Source organism: Polistes dominula, unplaced genomic scaffold (genome assembly GCF_049000335.1).
Source record: "Polistes dominula isolate Pdom_NZ unplaced genomic scaffold, Pdom_raw_medaka contig_22, whole genome shotgun sequence".
Taxonomy (NCBI): domain Eukaryota; kingdom Metazoa; phylum Arthropoda; class Insecta; order Hymenoptera; family Vespidae; genus Polistes; species Polistes dominula.
This window is the reverse complement of record NW_028300966.1, coordinates 4697825-4711928: the sequence shown is the minus strand read 5'-3', so window position 1 is coordinate 4711928 and position 14104 is coordinate 4697825. Positions and strand designations below refer to the sequence as shown.

General features: G+C 30.6%; 1 protein-coding gene across 1 annotated transcript in view; it reads right to left on the bottom strand.

Annotated features, from left to right (window-relative positions):
* LOC107063672 (kismet) overlaps positions 1-14104 on the bottom strand; it is a 29573-nt gene that overhangs the window by 3088 nt on the left and 12381 nt on the right. Inside the window, 20 exon segments of the mRNA XM_089173025.1 lie at positions 122-949; positions 1090-1234; positions 1360-1639; positions 1720-1972; positions 2189-3510; positions 5086-5371; positions 6201-6627; positions 7508-7702; positions 8536-8625; positions 8739-9258; positions 9390-9684; positions 9817-10122; positions 10221-10416; positions 10504-10868; positions 10994-11468; positions 11583-11899; positions 11991-12215; positions 12324-13007; positions 13092-13380; positions 13708-14052. Coding sequence (XP_089029151.1) covers positions 122-949; positions 1090-1234; positions 1360-1639; positions 1720-1972; positions 2189-3510; positions 5086-5371; positions 6201-6627; positions 7508-7702; positions 8536-8625; positions 8739-9258; positions 9390-9684; positions 9817-10122; positions 10221-10416; positions 10504-10868; positions 10994-11468; positions 11583-11899; positions 11991-12215; positions 12324-13007; positions 13092-13380; positions 13708-14052 — 7843 coding nt within the window.

Genomic DNA, 14104 nt, shown 5'->3' with positions numbered 1-14104 from the left:
AATACAAACAAATATTTTACATAATAATACTTTAATCTTTATTATAAATGATAGTATATGTATTAGTATGTATTAGTGTATCAAAATAACGATATGAACGATAAGATCATTTATTACGTACCTTTTTTCCAGTTATACGATTAATCACGGCAACGTTCTCGTCGCCTGTTAATTTTTTCCAGTCTAACAAAGATGGATCAACGCGAGGCCTTCGTCGTCTGGGTGCATTTAAATATTCAGCATTTAATTGCTCAGTTATAGCAGTTTGTTCGGCCAACCATTTGTTAACTTTTGCCTCATGAGAATAGGATCCAATTTTCGTTGAATATTCAGCAACTTTGTTAATATCAGCAATTATAGCTTCGTAATTTTTTCTATGATTACTTGCAGCAGAAGAATGAGCTGAATTAAAAGCTTGTTGTTGATGACTTTGATGTTGCTGCTGCTGTTGTTGTTGTTGCTGTTGCTGCTGTTGTTGTTGTTGTTGCTGTTGTTGTTGTTGTTGTTGTTGCTGCTGCTGTTGTTGTTGCTGTTGATGTTGCTGCTGCTGTTGTTGATGTTGTTGCTGTTGTTGTTGTTGTTGTTGTTGCTGCTGTTGCTGATGTTTCTTGAGTTCACGATTTTGTTCAGCTTGAGCAAGCAAGGCAGAAAAGCTATCCTTGTGCGAATGTAATGATGGAGGTGGTAAATTGGAAGTTGTCCCTGAAGCTCGAGAAGATGGAATTGAAGTGACGGTTATAGAAAATGGCTTTTGAGTATTTGCAGGAGGGTTAGGAAGTCCGATCGGTGCTGATGTTGGTGTGACAGTGACATTAGGTGTGATTGTGTTCTTTTTATTATGTTCGGGATAGTGGCTGCTTTGTTGTTCTTTTGCAGCACTCAAACCTAATACTATTTCATCTAATTTCCGACGTTTCTTTTCCTTTCCAACTATAGGTTCGTCTGTAGGCTAATGAAACAAAGGATGAAGCTTATTTTTCCACGAAAGTGATATTACATGATAATTAAAATCTAATTGTGAATATGATTATTAAGTAAGGAATAATACATCAAATGTTACTAATAAATAATTGACTTTTTTATACTTACACAATTTTTTCTTTTCATTAACTTGTCTAACATACTATCAAGCTTTCCTTTATTGCTATTGCTTTGCTTATTTTTATTAGGCATCGAAAAGTCCTGAACTTCGTTCATAATATCTTTATTGCTATCGGAACTTGTTTTGGGATATCTATAAAAAAAAGAAAATTATTTCTAGTTTAAATGTGAACATGATTCTTTAAATAAATAATAAATTTTATTTATTACTTCCAATTAAAACATTTACTATAAGAGATTTACCAGTAGACTACTTACCCAGCAGATAAATCAATAGGTGTTAGTGTACTCGAAGTACCTGGTATAACTGTCGTTTTACCAGGAACAGTATATTTCAACTCAAATGGTATATTTTGCGTTCGCGTTTGTTGATGTGCCGGAGGTGGTTGAACTGGTGTCGAACGACGTGAATCCTCAGATTGTGATTCTTCATTAACTTCCCAAGTAGTCGAAGAACTTGAAAGGATTGTTGGTTTGCTCAATGGGGTCGGCGGTTGAGATTGTATTTGACTACTATTCAGAAGTGCATGAAGTTTGGCTAAAAAATAATATGAAAATTATATTTTTACATATAATTTTTATTCGTATATAAAATATATGTTAAAAACAAAAAATTACCTCGTTCAGTTTCTACATCTATGGCAATATGTCTTTTTCTCTTTTTACTAGCAGCAGATACATTATTATTTCCGGCTACCGGAGATCGTGACACTCCATGATCTGTCGTTATTGTAATCACTTCTGAACAATCCTTCTCATTAGAAGTCGTTGCATCTACCTCGTCTCCTGCGCTGAAGTTTATCGACACAGGCCATTCTTTATGTTCTATTGCATGTACGATATGCATTAAACGTGCTTCGATTGCATGCTCCTAAAAATTATAGAAAAATATTATAATACATATTTAAAATATATAAAGTATGTGAATTTTTGTACCAATATCAAAAAGTAAAATTGTTTTTATTTTTATCTATCAAAATTTATATTTTTTTGATCATTCAAATTATTATTTTATATTTTATTTTGTCCAAACATTTTTATATTGTTGTAAATATACGAAAATAAAAGAAAAAATAAATTTTCTTACTTTTGGCCATTTCAAAGAAGCATTATTACAACTGTGAGCTAAAAGCTGTACAATAGTGGGTTCATTATAATCTATTGTTTTATCCCGTAGAACAAAAGTATCGATTTGGGTTAATCGTGATAATGGCTGTATAACTTCTAAATCAGGAAACATTGCTTTAAGTTCTGCCGCTTGTACACTACACTTATCCTCAATTTTAGATACTTTGGCTTTATCTTTAGCATCAGCAGCAGCCTTATCTTCTACTACTACTTCCATTTCTTCTTTAGTCGTAGTGGAATTGTCAGTTTTGATGTTAGGTTTAATATCCTCAGTTGTTTCCATCTTCTCCGATGTATCCGTACCTTTATCTGTAACTGATTCTGTATTAATATCCTTATTTTCAGAAGAAGGTTTTTCATTATTTTCTACTACGGGATTATCTTGCGTTGATTGTTCTTCAGAGTTATTAGACAATTCTTTAGATGTACTATTTTCTTTACTTTGATCATCGGACTTTTCCGTTTCAACAATTTTATTATTAACAGGAATTTCTTCATTTGAGGGTGGAGTTTCTTCGGTAATAATTGATTCGTCTGTTGATTTCGAAGTTCCAATAGAATTATCATTAGGGGGATTAGTTGTTATTTCACTTTTTGTCGTATCCACAGTTTGTTCACATTTCTCCTCAACTTTGATCTTATTAACATTATTATCTTTCTCTAAGGATATACTTTTCGTTACTGTAGAAATAGTAAGCGTATTGCTAATAGGCGGCACTACGACTTGCGGTTTCTCTTCAACTTTAGTTGTTTCAGCTTTGACTATTGTCAATTCCACTTGACTTTTTTCTATTTCGGCATTTTCTGCTTTCTTCTCAGCAGAGATAGGATCTCTCTTAGCTCCTATCTTTTCTATCTTTAATGTTCCTTCACCTTTTTCTAATTTCACCAAAATTTCATCTTTATCGAATTTCAATATATCTTCTCTATTCTCTATTTTAATAGCCTTTTCTGATTTATCTGGAAGTTTAGGAGTTTGCGTACCAATAAAGCCAGTACTTTTTCCTAAAATTTTATGAAAAGAGAAATCAGGATCATTTAATATAGTTATATCGGTTCTCCCTAAACCATGTTTCGCTGCACCAAGTAACAATTCCTTATCGTGTTTACCAGGTTGCCACCATTCTGGTGTATCACCTGATGGCTGACACAACGACAAACGTTCCTCTAAATGAGGATGTGATAAAATTTCTTCACGTATTTTACTTAATAAATCGACTCGATCCAATATCTGTCTTGCTTTAGCAGGACTTAAATGGTCAACTGGAACATCTGCAAAATCTGCAATATAATAGAATGTCTGAGCATGCATATATTATATATATATATATTAATATATTCATAATATACAGGACGATTCATTAACTATTTTCACCTAAATATTTCTATTTATTACAATCGTATTAAAAAACTGCAAAGGAAAAAGTTGCACTATTGTAAGGAGGAAAAATAATCATTGAAAGAATTTTTTCTCAAAACCATTATTTTTTAAAGAGATCTTAAGGTTATCGATGTTTTGTTAAATGGAACTATATATTTTTTGCAATATTTCAATCAGGCATGAAAAAAACAAAAATAATCTTCATGACCATATCATCAGAATCATTTATTTTCGAGATATTTATATTAAAAGATAATCAAAATTTCCGGAAATTATGGACTATTTGTTTGTATAAACAATAATGTAATATTTTTCAATACAATTGTAAACAAAGAAGATATTTAAGTGATTCCATCAGCTGAAACACCCTGTATATATATATATATATATGAGCCGTTTATTTTGAAAGTGCCCTAGCTCCATTTTCCAAAAAAATCGAGTTAGCTACCGTAATAGTTACATTTTTACATAATCTTCATTCTGAAGTAATTATTTACTAATATATAAAAAATCATTAAAATTTTGTAACACGAAAATTTGCTGATTAATGAAGCGATGAAAAAGTTTATTTTGAAAGTAGCCTAACTCCAATTGACAATTATTATTTTCTGATTGTCCGTAATCACTCGTAATGATAAAGATTTTGGCGTGGTAGAAATGTCATTAAAAAAAAATTATTTACCGCTTGTCCCCCAAAGATTATTATAATATTATCAGAAAGTGCCGGAAAGATAATAACTTTATTGTAAATGAAATGAAACAAGAAGATTTTTATATAAACAAAATTATTAGAAAAGACAATTTTTAAAAAGGTACAGAATTCTAACGGAAAATCGATAAACTGTTTAAAAATATATGTTGAATGCGTTTTGTCAGAAATGAACCGTATCAAATTTTCTATAGACATCGATGAATGAGAATGAAAATTTGAAAATCATGAATTTATTACCACGTCTGGGTAGACCAAAAAAGTTCGACAATATTATATTGACACCACTGTATGAAAATATCAGACAAATTACAAGAGCAAAATTCAAGGACATAATGGACCTACTACAACATATACCACCGGAATAATATCATGATTTTATGGAATAATATCATGATTTTTATTTTTTTCAATTTGAAGCATCTTAAATTATGTTGAATGGCTTTGGGCTCCTTCAAATTTTATAATGAATCTGGTTGTTAATTTTGAAAGTAGCCTACCTCCATTCTTGGTAAGAAAACGCATATTATTTACTTAATAATTGCCACTATTTTAATAGGAACTATAAATTTAACACCCTTAGATACACTTAAGCAGTATGACTCGTTAGTATCTTGTATGTATATTTTTAATGTCATTGAAACGCAAACCCTTCAATATCATAATATAAATGGAGTATAATAACATAAATTGAATGAGGTCACTTTCAAAATAAACGGCTTATACATAAACGTATATAAAAATAAACAAAAATATATATACAAACCTTCTTCTTCATTCAATTTAGCGTTGCACACCTTCTTACACATAGCTCTGAACGACATATAATAGTCTGTAAGATCTGCATCCGTCTTTTTATCAAATCTTGCAATACTTTTAAATTTGGTCCAATCATATTGTGCCTTTTTTCTATCATAATTGACACCATAAGTCGACACAACACGTAAAAATTCACTTTCCTCCCTACGAGACCATTTTGTTTTTTGTTCTTCGATACGTGTACGTTCTCGTTCCTTTGCCATGGTTTCCATTTTTTCTCTCCTTTCCATTTTCTATATAAAAATTAAATACAATATATGTATAAATAATTTAAAAAATTACTCCCTCCTACAATTACAATATAAACATTTCATAAATATTTTTATTTATTTGGTTAGTATTTTTAAAGACTTTTGATCAGTATTTTGTAAAATAAATAATCAATATATATATATATATATAATAATTTATCAGTACTTTAAATAAATAGTTTATTTTTATAATAGAGGCAAAGTTGCATCAATGTTACATATTTATAGTGGATATATATTTAATATTTTATTATTAATATTAATAATAAAATATTAAATATTATTAATATTAATAATAAAACACTGCTAGTATATACTAGCAGTATTCATATCAGTTAGTATATTACTGACTTCCGATGTTATGACTGCTGATATTTTATTTTAACACTTAGCCGACCACTCGGGTAGATCTACCCTTTTCATCTGAGGAACGCTTTTTTCTCTATAGAGCTTATTTATATAGGGTACAACATATAATAAAATGCATCAATTTTTGAAATCTTTTTATGCTCATTATTACGGCTCTTTATTTTCGGGATTTCCGATGGAGCCTTTGCCAGCCATAAAATTATTTTCTAAAACACTACTTCAGAAAAATGCGCGGTGGATAGCGCAGTTTGGCTTTCCCGAGCGCGGTGGAAAGCGCAGTTTGGCTTTCCCGAGCGCGGTGGAGAGCGCAGTTTGGCTTTCCCGAGCGCGGTGGAAACTGTAGAGGTCTCTGTGAGGCGTTTGGTCGGCTAAGTGTTAAATACTGACCAAAAATATAATAAGCCCCAAATAATCTACTTAAATAAAAGTAGAATCAACTAACCAGTAAATACATAGCTAATTGTTGCAAATCCCATCCTTGCATATTCGCTGGTGGTTCATTGATTGTCGTTCCTGTATGATTAGCGGTAGTCGCAGTTTCATTTTCCATACCAATCTTATTCTTTTGTAATAACTTAACATCCTCTTTTTTATTAGTAACACTACGCTGATACGAAGAAATTACTCGACGTAAGCGTGTATTTAGATCAACAACAGATGGCCATGTTTTATCATCTTCTATAAGAACTTCATTTCCATCATGGCTACTACTAGCTTCAGGTATAGGTGTATCAGCTTTGCTAGATATAGCTGGTGAATCTATCGGCGTTTCTCGAGTAAACTTGTCTGAATCTTTGGAATCTTTAACGATGGAACATTCGGCGTCTTCCGTTTCATTTTCTAAACTATTTTCATCTCTGCTACTGCTGCTGGAATTCATAAATAATACATCATATATACATATTTATATAAATATATATTTTTTTATAATATGAAAATGTAATATATATGTACTAAGACTCTATAGAGTAAGATTTGGTATTTTCACCCTATCAATGCATTCTCATATATACATACACATATCTGTAGTACATATGTATGTAGTACATATACAATGCACTGATGTCTATCACAGAATTTAAGAATTAGATATTTAAAGGGAACCCTGAGACAAATGTAAATTTGAAAGAAGAAAATATGCAAATTACGCGATGTCATCCCAAACAGCTCAGTATGGATATAACTATCTGAAAAAGTAGCGTGTAATCCACAAAAATAAGATAAATTATAACTAAATCGCTGAGAGAGAAAGAGAAAAAGAGAGAGACTGTTGAATAATAGATAAGAATTATCTTCCAAGACAATCATAATCATATTTATATTCATCCATAATTTATTCCACTGAAAATAGCAATCTCATCGATCAGAAAAGATTTCTATGAAAAAAACATTACAGAAAAAATAAAAATTATATATATATTATGAAATGTGATATGAGAAAAGAGATATGTATGTATAAATATGTCCCTTATTGTTTTATAATGTATATGCTAATGAAAAAAAGAATCCATAATAGTTTTGCATAAACACGGATGTAAAAAAGCTGATAAAAAAAAGCGTGCAAGCGTAAAGTGTTAGAGAGCAAATTTGCAGTGCCTTTATAAAAGGAAAAATAAATATATATGTGCATATATATATATATATATATATATATATATATATATATATATATATATATATATATATATATATATAAATATAGGGGGAATATAGCAAATAACATATATAGAAAAAACTGATGATACTTACTTCTGTTGAGTAATCTGAGACTGGGAAGAAGGGGGAGGACAGCTTGAAATGAAAGAAAGCGCGGGATCGATCCTCATCTGGTCGTAATTCTCGTAGCCATGTTTGTAGCAGCCAACTAATAAGGATTTGTCTGCCGTCGAGTCCCACCATTTCGCTGGTCGTTCCGTGAACTGCGGAGGGTTTATCCGCAAAGCACTGTGTAGGGCGGTTTCATTTACAATTTGCCAATTCATATGGTGATATTACCGATCAGATCATGACGAAATAATTATTCGAACAATTTTGTAAACTTATAGCAAGTCTCGACGACATTATTATATATTTACATTGTCTATATATATAACATTTTTTTTATATTAAATAAATTTTAAAAAGAACAAAAAATACCATAACAAAAGAATCAAAAAGAAAGAAAGAAAGAAAAAACTTAAATAAAAATATGTGTTTTTTTCTCTCTTTCTTTTAATTATATTATATATTATATTCACAAGCTCTATTTATAAAAGTGCTCCTCCTCCTCTTATTGATATTTTCATAAGTACACTAAACTTCACGATATGTGTGTATATACATATTACCTATATATATACATACATATATATACACCCTAATATCTTACCATCATCACACTGATGTTGATATCCATGACGATTATAAGATGTGGAGAGAATTTTTAATAGTTTTTTTACTTTTCTTTTTTGAGTATGAGCTTACATGTATGTCATATGTGTAATATGAAGAGGAGTATAGGAAATATTTTATATTAGTAGCATAGGGGGCGGGGTCAACAATAAACAGTTTGATTTACAGAGCTACAAAGATAAACAAAGATTTGGCTTTTTATGGACCATTCCTCATACAAGTGCAGTTCCCAGAATAAAACATATACATTGCACATGCAACTATAAAGCTCTATGTAAGCACATATGTGAGTGCATGTTCCGTGATAGACCATCGGGGTAAAAAAAAAATATAAATAACGAGGGAACCATATGTAAAACTGATAAATATATTTAAAATCTACAAACCTGACGTGGACGCCATCGGAAATATGTTGCACCAAGTCACCAATGATTTCATGTTTGATATAATACAGCATTCGTACGCGTAACAATACTCTAAATCACATAAACAAATATTATGTTTAAATATATGATATGAATAATTCTATATATATATTTTAAACTTTAAAGACGTACATATAAAAAACAAAAAAATTTTGTATACATACTTGTTAGCATGTCGGCTTAAATGTTTCCTATAGTTACTTTCCAAAAAGATATCGCCATCGTACTTTTCTGCATTGCTCCAATGATTAGGATCACTTGGTCCACCATTTATAAGAGATCCTCGAGTTTCTCTACCTTCCCTAACTCGAGCCTTCTTCTTTTGTCTACTATTTCTCGAATTCGTACCGACAGATACGTTCTTTACTTTTTCTCCATTCTCCAAAGGTGTTATAAGATCCCAAATGAAACTACGAATTTTTTCATCACCACGATAATAACGAAGACAATATAGTAATATTACTCTTGCGCAATCTTCAACATCGATTTCGCGCCAACCACGACGAAATTGACTGTGCTGCAAAATTTCTTCCCAACGTCCCCAACCAAATGTTAAAAGTCCACGTTCTACTTTGAAACACTCACTTCGTGCCCAACTACCATAGACAACTTCTCCCTCTCGTGGCACGTATTCATCGTAAAATTTACGAGATTTTTTTCCAAATTTATCTCTTCGTTTTTTACCTATACAAAAATATAATAAATATATATTAAATAATTTTCTGCTTTTTTTTTATTCTCCAAACTTAATTACAGAACTTTAATAACATATGCATAATCATGCTGCTACATTTTTATATATGATATAAATATACCTCTGCCTGTTAATCCACCACTAGTTTCATCATCACTATTATCATCCGAACTATCTAATTCTGACATATCAACTACAGATTCGTCATGTCCGTAACGTTTAATTTGTGTGCGTCGTCGAGGTTCTGAAATAACTAATTCATCTTCCTCTTTCTTTTCGGTTGTATCGATTTCAGCTTTTTTAGCCCACTTCTTCCAAAAATCTGGATCATCGATATTAATATCTGATCTATTAGAAGAACAAGCAAAGCTAGCTTTTGAAAAAGTAGATCCTTTCTCAGCTTCGATCGTTATAATCTGTAAATAAACAAAATTAATTTTTAATATTTTAACACAAAATCTTATTTATATTTATGCTTTTTAATTTTCTTTTTTCATTTCTTAATTAGAATTGAAAGAATTTTTGGTTTTTAATATAATGTCACCTACTTGAGTTCTTCTTTCAAGAATCTGATCAATGTCTTCTTCGCAGAATTTATCTCCAGCATTATCGTCATCCATAATAGCACCATAAGCACCCTTCTTTAACAAATCTTCAATCTCTTTTTTAGTCAATTGTTTATTACTAGGATCCTTGCCACCTTGACTTGTATTCATTGATTGAAGAATGGCTTTATCTAATCCAAGTTTTAAAGAAGCCTTGTCGAACATTTCTCTTTCGTACGTGTTTCGACAGAGCAATCGATAAACCTTTACCATTTTCTGTTGACCGATTCGATGGCAACGAGCTTGTGCCTATAAATATAATTTAAAAAAAAATAATATAAATAGTAAAGAGCATATAGAAAGTTAATTATTTATTATAAATTATTATTATATAGAGTTTTATTTACTTGTAAATCATTCTGTGGATTCCAATCACTGTCATATATAATAACCGTATCTGCAGCAGTAAGATTGATACCAAGACCACCTGCTTTCGTACAAAGTAAGAAAACAAATCTATCTGAGTCAGGCTTACTGTACCGATCAATAGCTGCCTGCCTTAAATTTCCTCTTATTCGGCCATCTATCCTTTCATATGGATACCTAATACATAAAACAAATTTTATTTTTTTAACAAAAAAATCTTGTAATATTTCATAGAAAAATATCCAAAATGTTTTGTTAACTTACTTCTTATATAATAAATAATCTTCCAATAAATCAAGGCATTTGACCATTTGACTAAATATTAAAACTCGATGTCCACTAGCCTTTAATTTCGGTAATAATTTATCAATGAGAACCATTTTTCCGGAACTATTTACTAATGCATGATAATAGGCCTCAGAATCTTCCTTGTCACCAGTCTTGTAATCTAATTGAATTTGATCCTCAGCACCATTAAGAAGGAATGGATGAATACAACATTTTCTCAATTCCATCATTGTATTCATTAAATTTGGAATGTTAGCAGATGTGGTACCCTTAGCAAGAAAGGAGAAATTTCTTTCTAAAATGCCACGATAATATTTTTTCTGTATATTGGTTAATTCCACCTAGAAATGTAATAAGAGACAGAGTTATATAAGATAATAATAGAATTATATAATTATATGAATTCTATATACATAGCAATACATTGTATTCGATAAAAAATAACAAATTAATTTCTAATATTTACCTCTACTACAGTCTCTTCTTTAGGTGCCAAAGATTTTTCAACATCTTCTTTAAGCCGACGTAACATCATCGGTTTTAAAAGAAGCTGTAATTTTTGAACTTCACCTTCACTACTCAAATTTCCAAATTCTTTAAGAAACGCTTCACTACTAGAAAATTGAACTGGTTCAAGGAAATTCAATAAGGAAAATAGTTCATTCACATTATTTTGCAAAGGAGTACCAGATAACAATACTCTATGTTCTAAATTCAATTGTCTAAGGCCTTCAAGCAGTTTACAATTTCTGTTCTTCAGTCTATGAGCCTCGTCAATAACACAAAGTCTCCAATTGTACCCACGTAGCTCATTGAAATCCGTAATGATTATTTCAAAAGTTGTTATGAGGACATTGAATTTAATTAAATCTTTTATCTGTTGGCCTTTTTCATTTTTATAATAAACTTCGTATTCTTGTAGCATGGTTCTACTTGCTGCTCTGTATATAAATAAGAAATTAAATAATATATTTCAAAGTAACTCCAAAAATAACAAACTATCATTATTTTATAAAAGAGAAAAAAATAAGTTATTTCATAATTTATATACTTACGATCCATGATATACTACAACATTCATGTCAGTCCAACTTTCAAACTCTCTTTGCCAATTTGGAATAGTCGATAGAGGTGCTATTATTAAGAAAGGACCACGAATACCATATTTATACACAGCATCGACAAATGTTAATGACTGAATCGTTTTTCCTAAACCCATCTCGTCAGCAAGTATACAATTATGTCCGTTATACCAAGAAAAAAGAAGCCAATTAAGACCCTCCAATTGATATGGTCGTAAACTATTATTGCTTTTATAAATCGGTGACTCTTCTAGTTTAACCCATGCTGATGCATTTGGTTTCTTTTTAGGCTAAAAATAAAATACGATTAATATATTACATAATATTTTCAGTGAATAACTAAGGAAAAACATTTTATATAAAATTAATATATGTATTAACCTTCCATTGATCCTTTGGTGGTAATTTATTAAATTTATGAAATTGCGCTATCTTTTCAGGATCTACATCTTCTTCTAATTCCCATGTAGAATCTTCGTACTGTAAAGAACGCCATTTAACTAAAAAGTGTCTGACAGTTTCTCCAGTTGTTGGATCTGTATGAGTTGCTTCATCCAACACCCTATCAACTTCGACAAAATCTGGATTGAATGGGTCATCTTCTGTCTATAATAATATTAAAAGATTAATATTTTTTATCAAAGTATCAATAACTAATAATTTTCAATAATCAATATCTTTATTGTTTATTTTAATATTGATATCTATACTTACATTTTCAAATATATTAGTATTCTGATGTAATCTTTGTTTAAACCTTTTTAGTTTAGCTTGTATACGTTTGTCACCCTTATAGAGTTCCTCTTCCGTTCTCCATTCACAATGCAAATATGAAAAATTTCTATATTTAACAAAATATTCTTCAACTTCTATCATCTGTGGCTTTGCTTCTGCTACACTATTTTCTGATGTATTAGAATCAACTACTTTGGCAGCATCCTCTTGTTTATCAGAATCAAGCTTTTTTTCTTCATTCTCAGCATCACACGCCTCTGTTTTTGTATCTTTATCTTTATCTTTATCTATATCTATATCGTTATCTATATTATTATCTTTATCCTTATTATCTTTATCATTATCTTTATCTTTATCACTATCTTGATCCTTATCATTATCCTTATCCTTATCCTTATCTTTATCATCGTCATTATCATTATCATTTACTTCTTTATCCGTACTTTCTACCAACGGTTCCTTTTCAGATTCTTCCGATTTTTCTTTCTCTTCTGTTGTATGTGTTTCAGATAGTACAGCATCTTCAGTTGCATTTTCCTTGGTCTCTTCGGACACACTAGGCTCTGGTTTTATGTCAGGTAATACTGGCGGCTTAACTTCTCTTTTTCCCATACGGGTACATAGAATATGTTGCACAACCATTGAGTCTTCATCAGTCGTATTCTATGAAAATAAATAATCAAATATTTATAATTGAATATTTAAGAAATAATATTAAAAAAGTTTTCTCTGTATTTTGATACATACAATATATACAAAATTAGGCTTGTTTTGTCCCACTTCACCACCCTCATTATCTTTCTTAACAGCTGCTACTTTAGATGTACTTGCACCTTCAGATTTTTTCGACAAATGAGCCTCCTGAAGAGGAACATCATCGTCTGAAAATCGTAGCATAACATCGTCAACATATTTTTTACGGTGAGTATTCCTTGCAGAACGTCTTTTATTGTCATCTCCAGCTTCTGGTGAAGGTGGTGGTGTTGCAGCTAATTCTTCGCCATCAGAGTCAGGTGCAATACGACTTTTCCGTTTCCTATAATAATTTTAGAAAAATATAAATTTGGTCAATTTTGCATTACTTTTTATCTCATTATTCTGTCGACAAATATATTTATAAAGTAGAACAGTAATAGTAATATTGTACAACCAAATAGAAGTGAAAATTCTATGCAAAAGAATAAGATAAAAATTTGTATACCATTTTTTCATTTGAAGTTAATTGTCGAGAAAACCAATTTTGAAGTGTGAACAATTCAATGTGATTTTTGATTTGTTGTTATTTAATATACATACATTGGAAAATCTAGAGTTTCCTTGATTTGACAAAGTAATGCCAATATATATAAATATTTAGACTTACTTAGAACTTCTGCCAGATTTCCCACCAGAAGATTTACTGGAAGATTTTTTCCGAGACGTTCCTTTTTTCTTACTAGAAGCCGGCGTTTCTGAGCCCGTTGTTGCTGCTTCAGTATTTTGTTCTTTTTTCTCATCATCTGGAATTTCTGATTCTACTTTATCCTCCTCTTTAGTTTCACTTACTAAGGGCTCGGTCGTTGAAGAATCAACTTGTTCCTGATCGTCTTGACTTGATATTTCCTTAAGTTTTGTTTCTGAATCTTTGACTACGCTCGAATCAGCGACAACAGTCTCTTCTGCTTCTTGTACCGTATCGTCATCAGCAGACTCAGATTGATTAACTTTTCTAAAAAAAAAAAAAAATTAAATAAATAATAATTATATAAGATATATATGTA